Source organism: Hyposmocoma kahamanoa, unplaced genomic scaffold (genome assembly GCF_003589595.1).
Source record: "Hyposmocoma kahamanoa isolate Upper Pololo Valley unplaced genomic scaffold, ASM358959v1 92, whole genome shotgun sequence".
NCBI lineage: Eukaryota > Metazoa > Arthropoda > Insecta > Lepidoptera > Cosmopterigidae > Hyposmocoma > Hyposmocoma kahamanoa.
The window spans coordinates 8,338,437-8,363,526 of record NW_020654748.1 but is presented as its reverse complement, the minus strand read 5'-3'; the positions used below and the strand labels follow the sequence as shown (position 1 = coordinate 8,363,526).

The 25,090-nt window shown below is 35.5% G+C and overlaps 1 protein-coding gene across 1 annotated transcript in view; it reads left to right on the top strand.

The window, feature by feature from the left end:
• Window positions 1–22,708, top strand: part of LOC113236608 — a 56,418-nt gene extending 33,710 nt beyond the window's left edge. The window contains exons 3-6 of the mRNA XM_026472757.1: window positions 3,487–3,622; window positions 8,554–8,687; window positions 14,931–15,135; window positions 21,609–22,708. Coding sequence (XP_026328542.1) covers window positions 3,487–3,622; window positions 8,554–8,687; window positions 14,931–15,135; window positions 21,609–21,703 — 570 coding nt within the window. The 3' untranslated portion in view covers window positions 21,704–22,708. The remainder of the gene's footprint in view (window positions 1–3,486; window positions 3,623–8,553; window positions 8,688–14,930; window positions 15,136–21,608) is intronic.
• Window positions 22,709–25,090: the final 2,382 nt, after the last annotated feature.

The window sequence follows — 25,090 nt, the reverse complement described above, 5'->3', positions numbered from 1 at the left end:
CTGAACTCGTGAAGTTCAGTGCGGTCTCACAGACCGCACGCGACGCTTATGTTCGGCGCAAGGGTGTGTGACCACTGGAAGGTTAAAATAAAATAAGAAAATGAAAATGGTGCCGGCTATTCTTTTATTTTGATTAGGATTAGCACCATCTACCCATATTAGGAAACTATAATTAATAAATTGATTTATAACATACAATGCCATGTATTGACACGCATATTTGATAAAATTCAGAAAATAAATACATCCCATGATTCAAAATCTGAATAGGAAAAAGAAGGAAAAAACTGATTTCTTGTACTTTATATTAAAGAGAAATTAATTTATATCCATGGCCATTTACATAATTATAGACTACTTCCAGGCTACTGATATAAGCGCCACCTAAATAAAAGACAGAATTTTGATATTTTTCAGAGTTACGATCTGTATTGTGGAAATTACCAGTTCTTTTGTTTTAACGGCCCATGATATAACTAAAATAATAAGGTGACAATGCTACGACGTGTAGGCATCGACGCGCCGACCAGGAGTGATTAGGGAAAAAATATCTCGATGATAGAGTTGCGGTATCTTTGAACAGAAATATGTTTGTTTCAATTAAATTCAAAACAATTTAATCAGGTAGATAGCAGCGAAAAGTTATACACAAAATAAGGTATATCAGTTTTACATGTTTTCGCCTCTAAATTTTAGTTTTCGCATTTTTTGAGTTCTAAGGATTCCGCGATTGCGCCTTATCTTGGAAAGCTCCACAAATGATTTATAAAATATTTATTTGTTACGCAAGGCTGCAAAGTTGTTGCTTGACGCGAGTGCTTGTATTGAAAGCTGAGCAAGCGAAGGACGCTAAGATTGAACCACAAGCGAAGCGAGTGGTTCAAAAATAGATTCCTGGGCGTAGGGAGGGTTCCAAGGTACGAGACGAAAAACAACTTGGCTGCCGAGCGAAACACGTAACTTTTCACCTCACTACGGGGAGGAAAATGGTAATCTTTGCAAAATGGAACTTTCCAAGTACTTATTCCTAATTAGTCCGAGAAATGGACTTATTACCAAATTTGTGTAAATATTTAAACATAACCTACAATCCGAATACTACATAAACACACAGAACTCTAAGAATCGATTGTATGTACATAAGCATTTGGACTAAATTGGTCATGATTTACTTTGCCCGAACAGTCAGTAATCACGCTAGTAAGCAACAAATCAAACAATTCGAATTTCTTTCCAGGAACTCCGTTCTATAAAGGTCATATAGTTGCGTTTCCCATACTGAAAGACCCAATCTATATGAGCAGTTTATAGAAAAATACGGGACTTCAAGATGAAATGAATAGTAGGCACATATAGGACGAGCAATAGAGGATGTCGTACGAAAAATATTGACAAAAGATGAAGAAATGAAGCGAAAGCACAAAGCATGCACTCATCTATTGAGGATATTGGTCACTCGGGAAAGAAAAATTTTCAATATTATTTTATCTACGGCTATAAACTGCTAGGGTCCAGGATTTTATTTAAGCATTTTATAGGCGCTAGAAAGAATTTTATCAACGTTAATTGTGTAAGAATGTATTTGAAGGTATTTGGAGTATTTTTTTAAGAAAATAGGATAAGTATTTCAAACATAAATTACAAGGATCAAAAAGTATAAAAACAAAGTCAATGTGTACTTGTGGTGTTACTACGAGACGTAACGTAAAGAAAGCCCTGTGTGATTAGAACGCAATGTGTTGTGAAAGATGATGTAGTAGCAAAGACATTATAGGAAATGTTACGCTGTATATGACCAGCGTAACATTTCCTACAATGTCTTTGCTAACTAAGGAAAAAATGGATTACTGAAAATTTGTGATGTTAGACGTTTAAAAGATACACATTCGAGCGATGTCACATGATGCGTTGCATCGGCGTTGCGACGACTCAGCGGTGGCGCTGCGTAGTACTACATATAAATTAGAATAAGATGCCACATGGTGCGTTGAGGTACTTCAGCACATTTATTCACACGGAATCGCCTTGAACGGTCACAAAAACCTAAAAAGACGATGACGTTTCGCTTCCGCTCGGATCGCCGACGCGAACCGCACAACGTCATTTTCGCTATTTTTACATGGATATAAAGATTTTTCTAACCGGTTTAATACGATCCCGTGTCGATAAGTGTGGTGGCTCTCTGAAACGATACGCGGCGATGAAACATTTGTGCATCGGGCAAAGGGCCAGGAGACGAAGCGGGGAGAGGTATAACTGCCGTGCGTAAGTGACGTTACGTTGCGATACCACATTGCTCATGTAGTACTCGGTGCGTTGAAATCACAGGGTTGTTGCTCCAACACAATGGACCGGCAGCACCGGTGTAGCATCGCTCTTATATCGATGATAGTTGTACTTATTGTGTTCTGCTGTCTTAAACGATATATAAATTGTGTCGTGTATCATAGAAAGTGAAATAAGTAGTTCAACTCCTGCCTGTTCGGCATCTCAGTGCTTACACGTCACTCAGAGCGTAGGGTTATCACATTATTATTTTTCTTGTTCTTAGAGGTTGTATCACGATATTGAAAAAAATAAGGTTACATTTAAAAAAGGTAATTTTTCGTACTCTATTTAATTGCAGTACTTACATTTTAATATTTTCATACTAGCATAGATTAGTATCTTGTTTACGGGAGTATGGTTATGAAACATAAATGAAATGTAGAAAAATTTTAAATTTGGGAGAGTTTAAACAACCATAAACATAACAATAAATACGCCTACAATTTAATGTCGTTTTTAAACAGCGTGCGAACGGTTTAATTCTATAACGAATGGTACGTGCAATGGCCCGCACTGTGCAACGCTAGTGCCTCGCGAGATTATGCGAATGTGTGTGACCGTCGACATACAAGTCACGATTCTACGCCTGTATCGAATTACTCTGCTTGTTTTTATTATTATGCGTTTGGCAGTATGTCTGTAATCTGTGCCTGATTTAACACTACAGTTTAATAGAACAAATGCGGGGAAAGGTCAACCTCGATGTACCTACACTTTAACCAAATTAACTATTTATTATTTAGTTAGTTATTTAAAAATAAATGTCACAATTTCTTTAAAACCCTTCAATAAATGAGTTTTGAAAACACTCTCCCAATGATCATGCTTTACGGGCTGTGAATTTATACCAGTATACAAATTAATGAGGCAAAATTCTATTCAATGAGCCAAAAAACTTATTTAGGTACATGTAAAAAGTTAACCTAACCAGCCACATATGATCGCTGACAAAAGAATTTTCTGTAGCAGAGTAACGAAATCAACCCAGGGAGTCACTCTCAGTAGATCCCGACGAGAAAAAGTTTAGAAAAATCTTTCCTAAATTGGTTTATCCGGAATTCGAACTTATGCCCTCTTCATGTAGTAGGTACTTTGATTTCTTAATCGTTCACCACCGGGGTAGTATAATAATGTGTATTATATTTTATTTGTGTTTAGCTCCAAAAATCGGACGACAGAAAGGTGGTGCTGCACCAGGTGACACTCAAGACGACAGGCTTGTACCGCTGTGAAGTATCAGCGGAAGCGCCTAGTTTTGCTTCAGCAGCTGGAGAAGGCAGAATGGAGGTTATCTGTAAGTTTCACTTGTATACTTTAGTACACTCTTGAAAACGCAGAGACAAATAAAATACGGGGTACAATGGGTGGCTTCATTACAACTAGATACTATCTTTAGCATAATTATGTAACTAATTTTGGGCAGTATTGCGTTTCTAGTTAAGACACTCTTGTTCACGGTTAAAAATAAATGTGCCTATCTACAGGTTAAAATATTGTGTGATCCGTTTTTGGTTCATGCACATTTCGAATACTTACTAATTTTGTACAGAAATAAACGTGCTTTTAAATGAGACCATAATACCTTCGCTTTGGGGTTAAAATTACGTTCCCTATGTTGAACCCACACAGTTTTATATAAAGCAGTAGCGAAGTCTGCGGTCGGTATCTATCGTCTGTCGCGTTGCTCGGAATAGTACGTTTAAAGACCGTAAGAAATCTTGTTTTATGTTGTTGTTGTGAGAGCAAAAATATACCGTGACAATTACGAACTTGCAATTTTTTTAGGCGCTACTACTACTAGTAAAATTCATTTGAGAGATAAGTTCAAAGAAGCAACATCCTTACTCTGGCGACACATTTAGTAAAATGTCATATCCGTTAACCAGAAAAGTATTTTCTTATCCATAATTATAACTTTTTTTTGAAAAAAACCCCACCTCAAAAGTTCCTGGAATTACATCTATTTGTCAAATTTTATTGAAATCGGTTACTGGAAAGTGCGCGAAACAGGATTCATCTCCTAGTTTGCCACCCTTCGAAGTGGTATATTTTCTTTAAATTTAAATGGTCTATGGGATAATAAATACTAATACTGAGATACCCTCTTTCCAACAAAAAAGTATTATCAAAATCGGTTCACAAATAAAAAGTAACATGCAAAAAAAATCAGTCGAATTGAGAACCTCCTCCTTTTCTAAAGTCGGTTAAAAAGTATTGATTGGCGCAATTTCAAAGAACAAAAACAAACTGGCTATTCTTGTCAGTCATCCAAAGTCACAATTTAATTTAAGGGGCAATATAATATGCGATCTGCAGTTGATATTCAAAATTTGTCATTTGCATTTATAGTACTTTTAACTATTTTGAAATTAGGAGTTCCCACAAATCCATGAAATGATTTATTGAACTCTTTTCTAGATGTGTAGTTTTTAAATAGTTTTTGTGTAAATGATTAATGTGAACAAGTAATTATTTACGACGAAGCAAGCCCTGAGTGTTTTACTCATTCCTCTCAGGGGAATCTGCATTACAAATGAGTAAGTAGTGTTTAAACAATCTATTTCAAGCGTGTCTTACAAAAGAAATAAAGATTTTGAATGTATTTTAGTTTATCATAGAGTTATTCAACCGCGTATTCTCCTTTAGATTTATTAATATTCAATAATTTCAACCGCCCCATCGGCGACTTCTAGTTAAGGAAGTATAACCAATTTGTTCGTGACAAAGAACGTAAATTGAAGCGCTTCCTGATAGAGCTCGTAACTTTGCTTCACTACGAAACCAATTTTCATTTGGTAGAAATTTCTGCTAGCCTTTGCCCCCAAAGTAGTTATTTCTTTGAAGATGAATTTCGTTGTAAAAATTGTACGTTACTTTCAAGAGAATATGGATACATTACAAATACGTTGTGGAATGACAACAAAGAACAATCAGTTACACTACAACCTATATACATACAATAGAATGTAACTACTCTGTTTCATGTTTAAATCTCCCATCTCAAGATCATGCAAATTGAATATTCAGTCTGACTTACCTAACTGGATACATTGCTTTATAATGACTCCCAATTAATTAATTATATTATATTGTTTTTTTTTTTCATACATTAATTTATGTGTAAGTAGTTACTTTTAGGGTGCGTCCAAATTAGCCGCTGTTAGCCGCGCTGCAGCAGCGTTGCAGCCGCGCGATTGTCACTTTTCATATAATTCTACCCGCGCTGCAGCCGCGCGACGGCCGTGCGATTGTCACTTTTCATACAATTCTAGACGCGCTGCAGCAGCGCGACTGTCACGCGGCCCAGCCGCGCGATTGCAGCGCTTCTAGAAATTGTATAAAAATTGACAATCGCGCGGCCGTCTCGCGGCCGCCGCGCGGCTGCAGCGCTGCTGCAGCGCGGCTAATTTGAACGCGCCCTTATACTGTGAAGTTTCGTGGAGTAAATCAAATGTGTTATTATATTTTTATCTGTAGTTTTGGTTGTTGTTATAAATTATTAATACTGTTTTACTTGATGTTAAATCATGTTTCGAGTTCTTAGTTTTCACGATTGTTACACACAGGAAATGAATCTATATTTCCGGATTTAAATCGCGTATTTTTTTTCAAACAAACCAACGTTTCAGACCCTTTACAAGTAACAATTACCCATCCGTTATCCAATTGTTGCCGAACTCTGTCAATAATCAGATGGTGTGTCAACAGTCAAGAGGTAAGAAACACCTTTGCGTTATCTCCGTCTTCATTCGAAGTTCTGTACATACATAAGGCGTTTGGATAAGGTATTTAATTAATAACTTTTGTAACTATAGTGAAAAAATAGGGCGGTATGCATTAATATTATTACACATAACTGGTTTATGACTTTACCACCTCAATCAACTGTGACCATGGGACCTGCAAAGGGCCCGAAACGTTAGTTTGTTTGAGAAAACAAATATACGCAATTTAAATCTGGAAAAATAGTTCAATTTCCTAGGTTAAATCGTGTTGACAATTTTACAGTTACCAATTGCAAGTGGTATTTATTTGTCTTCTTCTTGTCGAGTCAATGACAAAAACTAATAGAATGCCAAAGAAGTGTAATATTTTTTGTTTTTGGCCCAGGAAGCAGCCACATCTATGCCCCTATCTGTTGCCTTTAGCAGGTCTTCGTGGGTGCAGCTGATCGAACGCAGGGGCACGAGAGCAAGTGAAACATACTTGTGTGAGGAATCGGCAAGCACATTGGTTTTGAGTCGGGTTGACAATATATTCTCATTTCAGCATGTTGTCTGCACAACTTGTGACCTGACATGGTTCGGGGATTTCCATATTAACCACTGCAACTCGTGTCTCGGGGGAAAACTTTCGGCTGGGGTGATAAAATTATGAGGAGCAGCGAGTTTTACTTATCAAAGCTTGCAACTATTTATCTATTACTGTTATATTCAGTTTTAAGGGATTCCTATGTTATGTTATTGTATAATGTAATCAAATGTTGGTATATCTTAAATAAATTAATTAATATCAGTCAAAAAGACGTATCCATTAAACGTAAAGAAAAACTTTTGTACAAATTCAAAATACGAAATACGTGTGTAGTAGGGGATTTATCCACTTCTTGCGTGACTGATAAAGATATATTTCCGTTTCTCAATTACCCATCCGCTATCCGATTGTTGCCGAAGTCTGTCAATAATCATATGGTGTGTCAACAGTCAAGAGGTAAGAAATACCTTTGCGTTATCTCCGTCTTCGTTCGAAGTTCTGTACATACATAAGGCTTTGGATAACCTTTAGTAACCTTTGCCTAGAATTTACTTTGGAGAGATACCGAGAATTTAAACTAAAGCTACATTGCTTTACGGTGAAAAGCGTACCTTTGTGAATGCACGTTTTGTTACCTACTAAAGTTTTGACTCACAAACGATTCACGCCAGACTACAACGTGTAGAAGATAATAAAAATAAAATTTTGCTCTTAAACTCGAATGTAAAACTCAGAGCAAAATTACTGAATATTCAAATTTGTGGAGATAAAGTTTTAGAATCTGTCACGTACCCCTAAATTTGCGTTTATTTTGTTCAGAAATTATCAAATGATCGTAAAAGCGCTGTAAATTTTACGAGTGTTCAATACGTGTTCGATTTATTTTCGGAGATATTAGACTTAAGAAGAATTGTTTTATACACCTACGTCAACTTCTTCGTCTTGTCGTATCGATGACATCATAATATCGCGGCCCAGAACTTAGTCACGCGACAAGTAGCCGCCTTGTGCCTGGGATATGTTTGCCATCGTTGTGAAAGCATTTGCCAATCGGCGTAAGTACTGTACGTACTAGAAATACGATTCGTACGTCATTGCATGAAGGCTACTTTCGTGCACCCCACGAAACTTGAGACATCAAGATGATAAAATTTTGTAAGTACACCAGTCCACGAAGACTTTTTTGTATGTTTTGAATGTCATACATTTACTGATTTCTTACTGTAACTGTGGTTGGTTTATTGTATTTATTACATTAATAACAATAATGTATCATATAACCTCACCCAATTACCTGGTCTCTAACTAGGGAATTTCCTGTATTATGAGTATCAGAGCAACGGAATTCAACTCTGGATACTGCCCGGAATACCCAGACGAGAATTGATTTGGAAAAGTTCGTCTCCCAAATGAGTCCTACCGGAAATCCACCTCGGTACCTCTCCATCCAGCGCCCATAGTACAAATATTCATCAGTCAAAGTCAAGTAATATTTATTTCAATGGTAAGGAAATTACATCATCATCATTCTCATTCGTAAGACAGATTTTCCTGTGACGAATGAGCAAAAAGCTTTAAGATTAATAAAGATAAATTGAAGAATAAGATTGCCCTTTGTAAACAAACATTAGTACACATTTATCATTTACAATATACAAATTTTATTTCACACAACATGGTCAAGACTACTAAACGGATTACTATAATGGATGTTTGTCATCCAAGCACGCAGATTTAAAGTTTTTGTTTCATAATCGTTTTAAATCTCGTGAATGACAAATTCTGAATATTACTTAGTTAAGTTAGTTTACGTTCAGTGAATATTTATTACTTTAATAATTTACAAAAAATCAAAAAGAAACCATAATCGATTAAAATGCAAAGAAACTACCATAATATGTAAAAGTTATCTATACATTATACTGCTTTATTCAGTGTACAGATTGATTAATTAATTTTCTTCGCTTTTAGATCTTCCTCGAGAAGGACCAAGGATAACGGGCAATGAACAAGAAAATCGGAGAGGCGACTCACTCTTCTTGAACTGCACTTCGGGACGATCCTATCCCGCTGCAATACTTAGTTGGGACATAAACGGGGAGAAGGTATGTGGTAAATTGCACTTTTAAACTATAAGAACTGTGGTAGCACAATGGGGGAACGGTTGCTTCTCACTTTAAAGGTCAAGAGTTCAATCCATGTGGCGGAATGTACCTGTGACTTTAATACGTCTAGGTTGCTACTAGATGTACTGCATGCGTGAAGTCGATATGTACAACTGCATGAAAACCGACTTCATGTAATCGACACTGATTTTGAGCAGTTATCGCCGCACGCCCATTTCAGGAGTTCGGGGTCTTTGTTAATGTCGAAATGAAAGATGTTACTTGTAGTTTATCATTGGACTCAGAACAGTAAATCTCCTTGTGAAAGAGTCCATCCAGGGAAGTAGTGCCACTACCTTAGCTGTTTCCGCTGACAAGCTGTAATGTGAGTAAAAGTAGTTTCATTTCCCATGTCTAAAAATCGAGAAAATGTAAGAACTCAATTGTTTGGTATGTTGTTGTTAGGTTATTATGTAAAATGTCTAAATCGACTGATTGATTACCCACTTATGTGCACAAGTAAACAAACGGCCGCAGAAAGTAGGGCGCAACATAAGCAACACTACAATGTGCGGTTGTAAACTTTACAACGACTACACGCATTAACTGCACACGTGCAGTCCATCTGTTGGCAGCTTAATAGTCGATACTATCTAAGCTCGAATTCAAATTTTTCCCTTACTAATACGCCTCATGCAGTCACATAAATGTACACAAACATACATATACACGTACTTACGCCTATTCTTTTTGATCTTTTACCTCATAACTATCAATGTATAACCACAATGGCTCAGACTAATTTTTTACTTTGTTTTGGTTTTAAATACTGCACACGTTTTTGGCTTAACTGAAAAATGTCTCCTAAGACACAGACATTTGTCAAGTTTAGGAGCCAGATTCCCTAGATTTGTTACGCCTTTTCTACCTGCTTGTTTTATTTTATTTTATTAACATTTCTAATCAGCAAATTTCTTCTCTGTACTATACTTAAGGCTAAGGTATGTTTTTGAATAAAGATATCACTATTATTGTTATTATTTTGCTTGGGTTGAACTTCAGGGACACTGGCTTTATTTAAAGCCATTTGAAAAATGTATATCGTATACTACGTGTCCTATTTAGTTCAGTTGATACAAAAAAAATCATTGGTATTTGTCAAGTACCTATTGAATATAGCGGTTTTCTTGTAAAATTTCGCGATAAGTTTGTATTTTTTGTCTATCGTGAAAATTTTTAAGAATCGTGTTTTCACACCTGTAATTTATCGAAGCAACGTAACTTCTTCACTACGTCTCTGGATTGCGTATTGAAGGAAATGTTGAGTAGGCATAAGATTAATGTAACTGAATTACTATTTCGTTTCTATTTGCACCATGAACGAATAAACACACTATCTAAAAATGTTCCTGATTCCCTATACGTCGCTAACCAGATGACATCCCAACTACCTCACTGCACAACCAACCTAATATGAGACCGTAATAATCAGTGTATATGCGCTCAATCTTACTTTTTTTCCAAAGTGATTGATTCAACACTTAGACTGTTATGCGGAATCAGCTAAAGCCATTTGAGATTGTATACACTCTTAAGTCACACACGTTTGTTAATGTTTATATGCCATACCTCTCGCTAACGGTGAAGAACAACATTCGATGAAACCTATACTTCGAAGAAGGTACACAACCATTTGAAAATGGGCAAAATCCCCAACACGCTTTTTCGCCAACTCAACTCAACTATGGCCCAAACCTTTAGAGGACACTCGTGTCCGTGAGATGTAGGATAGGATGTATAATGAGTTCATAACCAAAGGTAACGACAATTTTGTTTTCACCTCACTAGCTCGGAAAAACTTTCTTTCTCCTTAGAAATCTGCGCGTAAAAGCATTTTTTACAAGCTAGCGTGGAAAAGGTTTTTGAAATTCGAACTTGACGATGGACTGTGGTGCAACTAACTTTTTCTTTTGATGAAAAAAAAATTACACGTTCAAATAAGAGACTTGTCGTACATTACTTATTTATGTAATATAAATCCGTTGGTATATTTCATTCTTATTATTGTTGACATTAAAGTGTCAATTGTGTTTGTAAAATTATTTTAATTCGTTGAAAAACTAAAATAATTTCAATAATTACTTAATCACACAAAATAAAAGTACAATCAAAAATAAAAATTGGTGAGGTGTGTAAATTCAAAACGCATCCGAAGATAAACTTTTTCTTTTTGTTTTATAGTTTGATTGTTTTTCTTTCATCTACCATTTTTCTCACTATAGTGAGGTGAAAGTTGTGTTTCGCTCGGCAGTAAAGTTGTTTTGCTTCTCGTCCCTTGAAACCCTCGCTACGCTCTGGAATAGCTTCCTTCGTTAGCTCAGGTTTTAATACAAGCACTCGCGTCAAACAACAACTTTGTAGCCTTGCATAACAAATAACTATTTTTCCGTATCTTCGCAATGTAATAATAAAATCATATTTATTATTATTAATTAGGCGATGTGTAGTAATGTTAAATTTTAAATCAGGAAAAATACCTTCGTCAACGCACCTATTAAATGCATTAGGTAAATGTGAGGTTCCCTAAATAAGAAAGGTCCAAGTATTGAGCCCTGCAGAACACCCATTTTTACCGGAGAATCCAAGGAAGTCACTCCATTTATGTCTACTTTGTAAATTCTACCGTTAAGATATGACGAAACAAGTTCCAACGCCTTGCCTTTACACCGTAATATTCTATCTTCCTAACTTACAAGAGTAATATGGTCCACACAATCAAATACCTTTGAGAGGCTACAGAAAACCCCAATGGCGTTCTGAGACCTTTCCCAAGCATCAAATATATGTTTTAGTAACGCTACCCCCGCATCGCTAGTCGATCTACCATTAGTAAACCCATATTGTTCACTATAAAAAATGTGATTCCTACCGAAATAAGACCGTAATTGACTCAAGATAACCTTTTCGAATATTTTACTTAAAGCTGGTAGAATTGAAATAGGCTTATAGTTGCTAGGATCAACTGTCCTACCGCTTTTGAATAGTTTCTTGCTCATTCTTCTCGGGGAGGTCAGCGTAGTGAAACAGCAGTTGTTTAAAAAGTAGCTTAAAAATGACGTTTTCAAGTGTACAAATTTTTACCGATGGAATAAATTATTATTTTACTTTGACTTTGGCTTTATTTCTTTCATTTTTTAAACTGTTGGACTAGAAAACAAGGGCACCTAATAAAGGAATAAATTAAAAAAGCAAAAGAATGTTTTAATAACAACAAACTTAAACAACTCTGTTAAATGGTACTATAATTCCAAACAAACAAATTCCCCTTTCCAGCACGGGTTGTTATAAGTTTCTCAAGTGTACTAACCTACCTCAACTTTACTTATTGGAAAACTTTAATTTCTAGGACTTCTCGAATTTTGCACCTTTATTAAATAGTAACTTAATTTTGTACTGGGTTGTATTAAATGAACGCCAAACCCACATAACAGAGACGTTTATGATCAAAACAAGCAACCTTTTATTTGTAAAATATGAACAATCTCGCAGGACTGTATTATTGACATCATAACAACCTCTTTTGTTCCGTGACTTGTAATAATTCACAAGATTTTACAATCTTACAAAAAATATATATATAGATCGCTCTATACAGTGATAACTCTGTGCGGTAACAAAAGGAAGCGCTAGCGCAAATAGCAGTCCGATGCAAAACGGAGCGAGCGTGGGTGTCATCAGGTTGAGTGCTTGTCAACTTACTATCAAATACAAATGTCGAATGGAGACCACGAACTAGAAGACGTTCAGTGGGACAGCCCCCTTCTAGGTAGACGGATGGCCTGGTAAGGGCGGCGGGTAAACGGTGGATGCACGTTGCATTCGACCGGCTAGTCTGGCAATCTTTGCGGGAGGCCTATGTTCAGCAGTGGACGTATTCCGTCTGATATGATGATGATGATATGATATATATATAATATAGTCCAGCGAGGTTATTAGCATTTAACTAAATAACCCCGAATACAAGAATATCGAGTCTTTGTTTTTTCGCGATTGCTCGGCATTGGAAATGAAACTATAGTTTCGGATCTAACTTGTATCTATTTTATTTTCAAACAAACCAACCTTTCGGTTCTTTGCGTCATCATGAGATCAGTCAGGGCACGGCTGACTGAAAAGATATTAACCAGTTATGTCTAACATCGAATACTTAGGTTTTCGCATGGACTATAATCTAAATTCTGTGAGTCATCGCGATTGCTACGCGTTGCTACACGACCTAGTTGACTTAACCGTGACCATGTGTACAGTGGGCAGTCAAATATCGATACCTCCAATGAACACTACGCCAGCTTAATTTTTGGACCTGTTCTGTTTTTATTTTGTTTTTTGTGTTTATTTCTTTTTTTCACAAAATTCGTTTTTTGTTTTTTTTTTTTAATTTTGTTTTGTTTCTTTTTTTTCACAAAATTCGGAGAGCTAATATTAGTAAATAAATATGACTGTTTACAAAAATAATAGGAAATGACCTAAAAATAAACTTGGCGTTGTGTTCATTCGAGGTATCGATATTATGGTGGGTGTGTGTTAGAACACAAACACTGTAGGGAGTGGAGTCGCACAGATACTAACCGCCTGCTGTACATGAGATTACAGTAAGGTTAGGATTTAACGGCTTATAGCCTAACCTAACCATAATATAAATAGGGCTACATTGCCACCAATTCAGTTTACTTAATACTTTAATGGAAACAAATATTAATAAACATACACATAAGTGAATTGGTCATGTTTCGATATTGAATATTAGATTGGGATATAATACCACCCAAATGGAATCGTATGAACGTGTTATAAACAAAAAAAAACTTGTTATGAAATCACCGACTCGCTGTACACAAATGAAGCAATTTCTTCGTCTAGAACCAATAGACGTCCATGTTGTATAATGTAGCAAAACATCAAACCACATACAATATACACAACTAAAGAACAATGACAAAATCTATGATTTTAAAAGAATTCGTTAGCATCTTCAAATGTCTTAAATACAAGTTTGAATAAAATAAATTCATGAGGTTTTTCAAATGATAATGGCGGTCTATCTAAGTCTGGAAATAAAATCATATCTAAAAGAAACTCTAATTACTAATTAGCATGTAATCGGACTGATATTTTCAACTAACAGTTTCTTAGGGTCGTATTTCAGAACTCTACCCAATGCTCAAGTCAGGATTTGAGCAGACTTGAGTATGATTTCGAGCACTGGAAATACGACCCTAATGGCAAGGACTTGAGTATGGTTTTCAGTGCTCACTGCAATACTCAAGTCCTGACTTGAGTATTGAGTAGAGTTCTGGAATACGACCCTTAGTTTCTTAACGTTGGGCGACATTTAGCTGTCAAAAAAGGAATTTCAGTACCTACGTACGGATATGGTTCACATTTAGTTCACGTAATATCAAATATCCTGATTCGGTCGATTTGTAATAAGCGAATAAAAGATTAACTACTTCATTACAAAAAATGAAAAAAAAAAATGACACGCGAGAAAATGCTAAAACTGACAAAAAAGGTCCCAAAATCAGGGATAGACGGCACATTTCACAAAAAAATAAATTAGTATCCAAGTGACTAGTCTGTGGTAGTTATTAATTAACTCAATTTTTTGTTAGGGCTAACTTCATGCCTTTAACCGTTCCAGTATACAAAATAATTTCCTCTGAACTTTCATTACGTCACAAACCCACGGTAGCTTCTATTAACTCTGTTTAAGGCTTCTGTAGTTTATTTTGATATAATAATACACCAAATACGGAACACATAGCCTCCAAAACTTCAAATTGGAATATCTTTAATTCCTAACTTCTCAGAATAGTAAACCCGAAACAAAATTTGTTCAGGAATTTCAACTCTATATTATCTATATATTTCATAAGCAGACGCATACAAATTATGTCAACAGAAATTTATATGGGAGTTTACCATTGTCCTATAACGTAAAAGAATTGTGATGAATAAATGGCACGCTTTGTTGAAGCACATGGTGGCAACATGTCGAACTGCAACGACGTGATAAAAAGTTTTAGTAATAGCGGAATTCTGTTGCGAAATGTTACAATATCTTTCTTGTTCTAAAACCTTTCTTAATTACCACGACCCTATATTATGTATGTATTCCGAGATACTTGTATGTCACGTTATATAATGACCGTTAATTGTGACTAAAAGTTACTTCGTTTTCAGGTAACAGACCCAAACCTCCTGGTGGAGTACCCGCCAATCCAACACGCTCACGGCTTGCTGTCTACAGCACTAGGGCTACACGTGCCTTTAGGAGGGACGATGGAGGTGCGTTGCACAGCGCGTGTTACGCCAGCGTGGCGAGAAGGCAGCGAAGCTGTCGTAGGAAAAAGTCAACTTGCTGAAAGTAAAGAAGCAATGTTATTAGGTAAGCCATGTTTTATGCACTCAAGTGTAAAAATTTAAAGATTTTTTTTAATAATAATAAGTCTAGGTCGGTTTTGTGATGGGATGGTTCTGCAAAATACTAACTGGCTACCTTGGATTTATATGTGATTCGGGATTAGTAGGTAAGAAGCTGCAGAGCCTTGAGCACGCTGTGAAGCTGCCTGCTTATCGGTATTCTACAAAATATATCACGGAAAGTGTGCCAGGAAGTTGCACTATTTAATTCCACCTTTCCGTAGACTTTTCAGACGTAGGCTAGGTAGGATTCTACTCTAAGTTCTGGAAATGCCAAGGTTTCATACATTTATATGGCGAACGGCTATGGGGTGGAATTCCCTGCCTGCAGACTTTTTTCCTGAACGCTACAACTTGGACCTTTTCAAGGCGAGAGTGAATAGGCATTATTTATCTTTGACCTCATCGTCACTTTCCGTCATATTCAAGTAATTGAATATGACGGAAAGTGACGACGATGGTAACATCTGGAAATCAAATACGCACATATTTTTAAATATAAAAAATCTAACCAAAAGATAGTATGACGATCATTAAAAAGTTAGAACGTGAATGACGAAGCAGTATTTGCTTCTAAAGCTCATTCGGAGGTACAATGCTACTTCCCACAGGGATCTGTGGAACAGTACTCTGAGAGCGTGGATATAATGTAGCCTGCTATTGGATGGTATAATAGCGCTTCAGCTATGATGGAATATGCTCAGAAAGATCGTGGCAATGTTGTTACTGTTGGCATCCGAGTATTAATAATCTATTTAACCGTATATAGACGCTTTTAAACATTCGCGTTGTATTACACTTCCACTAAAAAACGGAGATAAACCCTATTATACAATTTAACAGGCATTTGTGCACCTACCTGTATTATCCCGGTGTTTTGATCAAATTACACTGATCGTGATTTTTTTATAACATCAAGTGACGGGACAAAGAAGACGAAGTCGCGCACTTGAACTATTCTACACGCCTGTCCAGAATAGTTCAAGTGCCACTCAGAGTTTTAAATTGCAAAGATCTGAGGGGCACTACCACTCACCGAGTCGTCACCCAGAGACATAAGTTGACAAGTCCCATGTGCCTGTAATTTCACCAGCATCCTTACCCTTCAAAACCGGAACACAATAATGCTGACATTACTGCTTGGCGGCAGAAATAGGTAAGGTAGCAGTACTACCCTGGACGAACTCTTTCCCAAGGAGTTCTAATGCTGCTAAACTAACCCGGGCTTACCGGAAATGCAATATTACGTGTACGACTACGTCTCAACGATGGCATCTTCATCCACACTCACAATATTTTTCAATCTACCATTACACACAACACTAACGGGGTGTCCGTGTTCCACACCGAAGCCGTATTCTAGTAATCAGTCGAGCGCGAAAAAACTTAGTTTTTACAAATACCGGATTCCATTTATCCTCCCATAAAGGCAGGCGTGCAAATTCTCGTTCAATTGTTTTATGGCGTTTATCCCCGTTTTGCAATGTTCGTTTTAAGCATCTTAGGGCGCCTACATATTGAACGCTTAGAGAAGCGCTGTAGTAGCGTGTGTATGGCGCAGCACCCGCACCCCTTTTTATTTTTAATCGACTTCAAAAAAAGGAGGAGGCTCAATTCGACTGTATTTTTTTTATGTATGCTACGCGATAACTCCGGTATTTGTGCACCGATTCTTTTTTTGTTGGAAAGAGGGTACTCCATAATGGTCGCATTTAATTTTGAAGAAAATCATCCACCTCTAAGAGTGGCTGTTCACGCATGAAGATTCATTTTATAAATAGCGCCTAAATTTTATTATAAGTAGCAATTATTTTAATGGTGGATTTTGCTATTCTTTGATTCAAGGCGTTTTTCTCTCTCTCAATGTACTTTGTGTAGTGAGAACCGATTTTTATTATCTCATGTATCAAGTTCCGTATAGTGGCGAACTTGGGGATGAATCCTGGTTTGCGCACTTTCCGGTAACCGATTTAAAAAAAAAAACTTGGCAAATAGACGTAATTCCACGTACTTTAGAGGTCGGTTTCAGTTCGGTTTTTTAGTACTCTGTACTGAGATTATAATAATCATACGATATCTTGAAGCGCAGTCGCAGCACTACGGTCGTGACACTTTTTTTTTCGTGGGGAAGTCCTCCTAGGATACCTCTCCGCCGCGGGGGCAGCGGAGAGGTTATGCCAGACCCCTACCGGCTAAAACACCACAGTGGCCTTCTCGGGTGCTCTAGTGGGAGGGATCCGGGATCGACTTAGCGCACCGGAACCCCCCCAGCACCTGGGAGGAGCTGCGTCCTCCCCTCCCCTCCTCACGACGAAACGGGCCACACCGCCCCGTCGTCCTCCTAGAGTATCATGACACTAGCGTAACGCGCGCCTCTTTTGTAGTAACAATTATTAGTGAAGTAAGGTGTAAAGCGAGGGTGTCACGCCTCACCATTACGCCACTGCAGCGCTTCTATAAGCGTCTAATTTGAAGGCAACCTTATTCCATTAGCACTTTTTCGCGTAATTACCTATTACATTTAATTTTTAAGACAAGTACGTAACCAAATGTTAGATTATTATGATAATATTTACACTCGATATATCAAGATACTTGACCCCTAACCGACGTTTTGGTTTGAAGGCGATAGTGAATCGCAAAATTTATTTTGGTATGACTTCCTGTTTGCACCATTAGTCAATGATATCTTAAGAAACTTTATAAGCCAATTTGAACTTTTTCTTACTTACATACATAATACTATTTTCAACCAGCAAATTTAAAACCACTGTGATACAACCATTATTGGGTAAATAGACAGAGAACATTATAAAATAAAAACAAGTTGAAATTATCTACATCTATTAACAGTAACTATATCTCTTTTTTAAACTGACTGCTGTATCATATAATTTTCACAATTATATTTATGTAACTTATTATACAAAAGACAAAGTTATTGAATTTTACATGATGACGTGAGAAAACTCAATCTTTATTATTAGCTATAGATAATAGTTTTACAGGCTGCACGAATCTGCAGTGAATGAAAATGTAAAATAATAACAATATCCACACTTAACATTTACAACACACTTTAGTAGCAGTAGAGCTACTTGTAAAAGAGTTCGTTCAGGGTAGTACTGTCACCTTACCTATTTCTGCCGCCAAGCAGTAATGTGAGCATTACTGCGTTCCGGTTTTGACGAGTAAGGATGCTGGTGAAATTACAAAGACATGGAACTTGTCAACTTGTGTCTCAGAGTGACATATAAAAATAAAAATAAATAAACTAAAATGTTTATTTCCGTAATACAATTAACTTTACATTAACAGTGGATGGTACCTCCTATTAAACTTATGAAGCCTGTGTCAGGAGGCACCGCTCTTCCATAGCTATAAATGCATACTTAACATTTTTAACTTATACTTAAATTAGTGTTTAATTTTTACATTTCCAAACATCGTCAAAACAAACAATTTTTTTTAAACAATTATCAATATTCTTAACTTAATACAAATGGGCCGATCGTTTGCTGAATTGTCTGTTTGCAAATGCTGTATTTACTTTAGGTACTTGTACCACAATGTGTTTGCTTCTCCTCTTCGAAATATTTAGATCATATTTTAGAGACCAATGTTGTCTGCGTACAGTTTGAGTGATGTAGAGTTTCTTTACAGTGGCTAAATTTGATAGTTGATACAAACTGCTAGTGGGAAATCGTCTATTTTTTAAATACATTATTTTAAGCAGATGACATATGCAGTGGCAGTATGTAATAGGAGGGCCTATTTGAATTCTGAGTGTCACTGGTACTACTTTCGACAGGTGTATTGCTTCACATCAGGCGCTTAACACTTGTTCGTTATTTGATATAATAAAAAAAACATTAGTTTTAGTAGTGACGACTTATAACTATAACAAATATGTAACACTAATAGTAGTTTATCTGACTGTTACTTATAATGAAAGGCGTTAAAATACGAGTGAGGGTTTATGAATGAAACAGGCGAGTTTCATAAAAACACCTCTCATTAAAGAGACGTGGTAGACCCCGCCTCATATGGATATCCCTTATTAATAAAGACCTGCGAGAGCATCAGTTAATATCACAGACGACTCAGGACAGACCGTCTTGGAGAAGAGTGACCAGAAGTTCCGACCCCAAATAAATGGGAATAAGGCCAGGCAAAAGAAGAGAAGGAAGATCACTAATACAAAGATCGCACACAAAGAAAAATTGCTTCGATCCGGCACGATTCAAACCACCGACCTCGCCTTACCGGGGCTTTCGCTCTCCCAACAGAGCTACGGAACGAGTCAACAAACCTTACTAATTTCTGTATGTGCTCGCTGCAGGTCCTTATTTTTGGTTTTAACGACATTTTTGCCTTAGCGCCATTTGTAAGAAATCTATGAAAGGTTTTCTTTGCTCAATCAGGTAGGTAAGTACGTATACAGCTACCAGCGGCTAACTAGATATGTGGCTTAATTAATTGTAATACCTATGAAAGTATTACCTCTTAATACCTATACCTATGATATTCAATGATGAAATTGCTCTATTAGTTTGTTATAATTATCAATACAAAGACCGAAAACAAAGAAAAATTCCTTCGAACTGGCTGGAATTGTTTGTTCTTAGAGAAACACTGTCAAGCTCTAGATCAATTTTTGTGTAAATAATAGAAAGACTAAGTGTGCACAATAATGAATGAGACTTAGCACCGTCAGCATAATGTGTACGCCTGCATCTTGTCGTCATTGAAATATTGCTAGTCGACAGTAAGGACATGCGTTTACCTGTTCAAGTTACAGCACAAACGATATGACAGTTATTAATTGACGCTCTAATAGTCCCGATGCCGATTCCGATTGAAAATGTAAGGGAACTGTTGACAACATTAGTGTTTTATTATATTTTTTTGTTTTTTTAGTGGACAACTCTAGCCCTCTTTCTTTTTGTTCCGACTTTAGTGGCGCAATTATGCATTGGCTTAATAAATCCAATATAAACTAAAATGTTGAGTACTTTGACTACGTACTACTTATGTGAAAACCATGTTCTAAACGGAACAAATAACTTTAAATTGGGGCGCATCTGACGTGTTTTGTGACGTGTGTTTATATATAAACACGTAGCATTACTACAAAGTAATCAATTCCGTCAACTTTTGTTGATTTGTTACTTCATGTTTCCCATTAAATATTTCCGTTTATAGACTTTTAATGTACAAAATATTCCATGATCTCGATGAGTATTTTATCAGAAAATCAAATTTGTATTTCGCTAATGTCTATTACATGAATATCATATTGTCTCCTTTATATCGAAAATATACTTAAAATATTGTCACATAAATGTTCGATTCTGAGAGTCATGTCGTAAACATGATGTAAATAATAAATTTTCGTTTTCAAAATTGTACTTTGTTGTACGGGACGTTACAATTTTAGTGTATACATATATCTTTAAAAATGTTTATTTGTCAGTTGTGACACTCGCGCAAACCCGCTCGTAGCGAATGTCGCTGAACGTTGCAGCGCTCCTTTGTGGCCTTTTATATAAATAAAATCATATATTTGTTACTGACGCTAATTAGTAGTAATAAGCGAATTCGCTAGGACTGTCGTAGCTCGTCACTCTCGGGTTAGCCTTGCAAAGCGTTATTATTGTTGTTGAAACGATTGGATATACATAATGAATATTAATAAAATCCACAGCAAAATATGAATTATATACTTGACGAAATAGCATTAGCTTTCAAAGTTGAGTTTCCATTTCAATAAATTCCAACAGCCTACAATCTTCAGGATTCCATAATTATTTCGATAAACTCAAAACGCGTAACTAATTTAGCCGACATTATCAATCTGTAAACTATCCGTCAAACGTAAATCGTATATCAAGGTTACTGTAAACATTATTTTGTTCCATAATTGATTTCATGGATCAACAGTTTCATGTTACATAATTTTCAGGATACCTGTAAACGATGTTAATTAGCCACTGAAAACTTACAAAATTTGATGAGCTTCTATTTTTCCGTGACATTACATTGTGACATACATCCTTAATATTTATGAAAATTGTATAATGAAAGAAATAACAATGTTGTGAAATGAATAAATCAAAATACATTCTTCTTTTTCGCAATTCCATAATTTAGTTCGACCTGTACATATTTAACTTGTTAAATATCTTTTTCAACTTTGTCATTGTAGATCAAGATCTACAATGACAAAGTTGAAAAAGAACCATTGCTAAAAAAATATCAGAACATAAAAATAACAAAACGTCAACTTCCAAAGATGTTTCCGGAGTTTCAAGTTGAATTCACTTGACCTTTACCATAGTCCACGATTTCGTTAAAAGCGTCGTCAGCTAGCATTATTAGTTTTCCCAAAAAGTCTTACCATTTAACCCAATGATAACAAAAGCTTATTTGTTCCAGTGAGGAGTTCGGCCGGCGTCTCTACATTGAGCGTAATGTTGTTAACACTTTCGCTCACCTTCCTCTTCGATTCTCTAATGAAATCAGCAACGTGATAAATTATCTTCAGTCTTTTATTAACAAAACGTGATTTACACGCAATCAAGGCTCTCAGAATTTATCCAAATGTGGACTATTATAAATCTAATGTAAACTAATTTTAATTGTTAGATTATTATTACGTTTTATTGCGTAATTTGTTACTAATTTGGTTTTGGAATTTTATTTTCGTTCAGTTATTTGAGATATGATGAAATGATGTCCCCCTTTTAAACTCATGTATTCAATTGATGCGGTATTTGGACCCAGAGAGTGGCAGTAAACATCTTTCCTTAACGGAGCTGGATTGCACATCTTACATTGATCCAGCTAGGTAGGCTAGCAGCCAGGATCTCTTTCGCTTAGATGCCAATCTTTCTATTTCTACTTTACATTTGAGTACATTAACTAAACAGAGTTAAAAATTTTAGATATTGAATCCTTTTTGGGATATTTAAAGATGTTATTCTACTTGTGATAACGAGCACTTTCCCTGTGAAAACCTCGAAAAATGGCAATGAAAAAGAAGTCAAGTCGAAATATGGTCGAGTATTTATGTTTTTTTTTTTTAAATGGTGATAATTCCGAGATTTGAGCGTGGTGCTCACAGTAAAAGATGCTCATATTCATGTGTAGAAACACCTACTAAAGCATATTGGAATAGAAAACTCACTCTACATTCCCGTGTGTTGTGCATTAACATTGTTAGTACATATAATTATCATCATATCACCTTAAATCATTTTGCAATATACTGTATGTAATTAATTGTATACAAAAACGGTTAATTAACTAGGTAGTCAATAAAATATTTTGAATATTCATTAGTCAAATTAAGTACTTGATACATATCTGTAATTGAATTGTTAATATTAGTATCTTAAATTATTTCTGTTGAATCGTGAACTAACCTACAGAAATGTATTTTTGTAGCGCTGTTATCGTCTGTCTTTTGTTTTCATATCAATTAGCTTTTTACAAAATATTTGTACTGTAAATAGAAAAAAAAACGTTTAGGAACGCCTTCTTAGATAATATTTAGGTAATAAACTGATTGTAAATAAAATTATTATATAGATTTAAAATTTGTAAATAGAGCACATTTAATTGTGTATTCTCTTTTTTTATTTATACAAAAGAAATGTAAATAGAAGCACGTAAAGTGGTCTATTTATTGATTATACCCATAAAGCATTTAGTAGATGTATCTTTGTATAATTTATTTTTCTATACATTTCATTTTTATTAAAAAATGCGGCTCTGGTGACTCATACCAAACAAGGCTTGAATTTCATTAGTGATGGGGACATAATGTAAACATAAATTTACGTAAACATTGTCTTCCTATCTCCGGCGAACGCAAGGTTATTTTCGCGCTTACCAATGTTGTACAAAATATATCCAGGTCTATATAGAACATTTCAAGTGATATAATTTATTATCACAGTAATTCACAAACTTTGTACATAACGGCGTTTGAAATTTTACTTAAAATTTATTAGATACTTTCACCACAATACTATTGGTCAATACAAGGTTGTATAACAATTTCAATTATCATGATTCGAAGCATATCTCAGTCATATCTTCAAAAAGGACGTCGCTATATTTCGTAGAACCTTTGTAAATATTTATAATAATAATAGAAACACGTTCGCTTTCATTGTTTATCGTGTACTATAAATTAGTATTTTACTTGTATGATTTTGTTGAAATAAAACAAGATTTATTATTAATCATACTCGTTTTCTTTATTGTTTATTTGTTTGTTCAAACAAAATTAATATTATAGTAAAATCAAAAACCACATTGAACAAAAGAAAAACGTAATTAAAAGTTTCTGCTTATTCCTGAAAGATATTTCTTCCTGCAGACAACACACGATGACTAATATAACGAGATCAAGTGCACAAAAAAAAAAAAATATTAAATTATCATAAACTATTATAGTTAGATAAATACATATTTCAGAATAATACCCTATGAAATGGATGGAAAAGTGGATAAACAAAGCTCCTTATTCTCATTTTGAAAATAGATAGCGATTTACTTTAGCGAACAGTAATGGGATGTGCGTTCCAAAGTCATCTAATTAATCTTTGCAACCAAGAGGTTATCTATCACAGTTAACGATGATGTAGATGGAAAATACACACCGTTTGCTGAAGCGCTATACGATAAAGCTGTTAGAAGTTTTACTTACCCAAAAATAGCAATTGCAGTGATGTGCGACAGTGCGAGAAAACACATATTATTACCTTGAAGCTACATCACTTTTTATTTGCGAATTCCAAACACGACTATATGTCAATGTCTGTACAATTGGGCTCAGTTTATTGATGATTGCTGCGGATTTAGGCAACAGAAGTATACATCGATGATGAATTAAAGTTCAATTTCCAATTGTACAATGTACGATACGGTAGCTAGTTAGTAGCTCCTTGTTCCATTAGAGCGAAATGGCGGCAGACATAGGTATTTCTGACGCCAAACATTAATATGAGCATCACTTCGTTTAGATTTTGAAGATTAAAGTATGAAACACACAGAGAGCGGGTGCGGGTCGGGCGCGTGTCGGGTCGGGAGCGCGGCGGGTCTAATTCCGTGTATTCATATGGACTACAACTGAATGAAGTGAATTTCACTTCCCGAATTTCAATGGCACTTTTTGAGTGATTTTTGTATAACTCTTTTTTCTATTGGTTTTAAGGTCTTAAAAGTGCAAATAAGTTTAAAAAAATTTTAATTAAATGACAGGATTATTTAATTGAAATACAACAAAAAACGATATTTTAAGTCACATGAATGAGATTGTGGTAACATGAGTGATTTTCCCATAAACATAAATGAGAAAGGCTGCACAGTTATGAGAAATTATTATTACAACACACATTTTATCGTTCACAATAGAATATTTAACAACATTTAACATATAACAAATATTTTAACAAAATTTTTCTTGTATCAAAATCCTTGTCATCCGTGTAAGGCCATCCATCTATCTATATGTAATAAATAAATCTAAATGATTATTTTGTTAATGTCAACAAACTTTATTGTACATCACGATCACCACTATCATCAGCATCATTACCATTCACATCATCATCACCATCATACCATCATCGTCATCACCATCACCACATTCATCACCACCACCACCATCATCATCACCACTACCGTCATCACCACCATTATCACCATCTAATTAAAAGTAAATGTTTGGCTTAAACTAACTATTTACTTAAATTAGATAAGAATAAGAACAACAAGAATGGATATTTGGATACAGTTTTAGTTGTCAAGGTTGCAAAATATTCTAGACCGTCATAAAAGTGCGCGGATGTTAAAGTTCCCTTTGTCTAATTGTTACTCTATAACGTTAATAAGACTATTACATAATA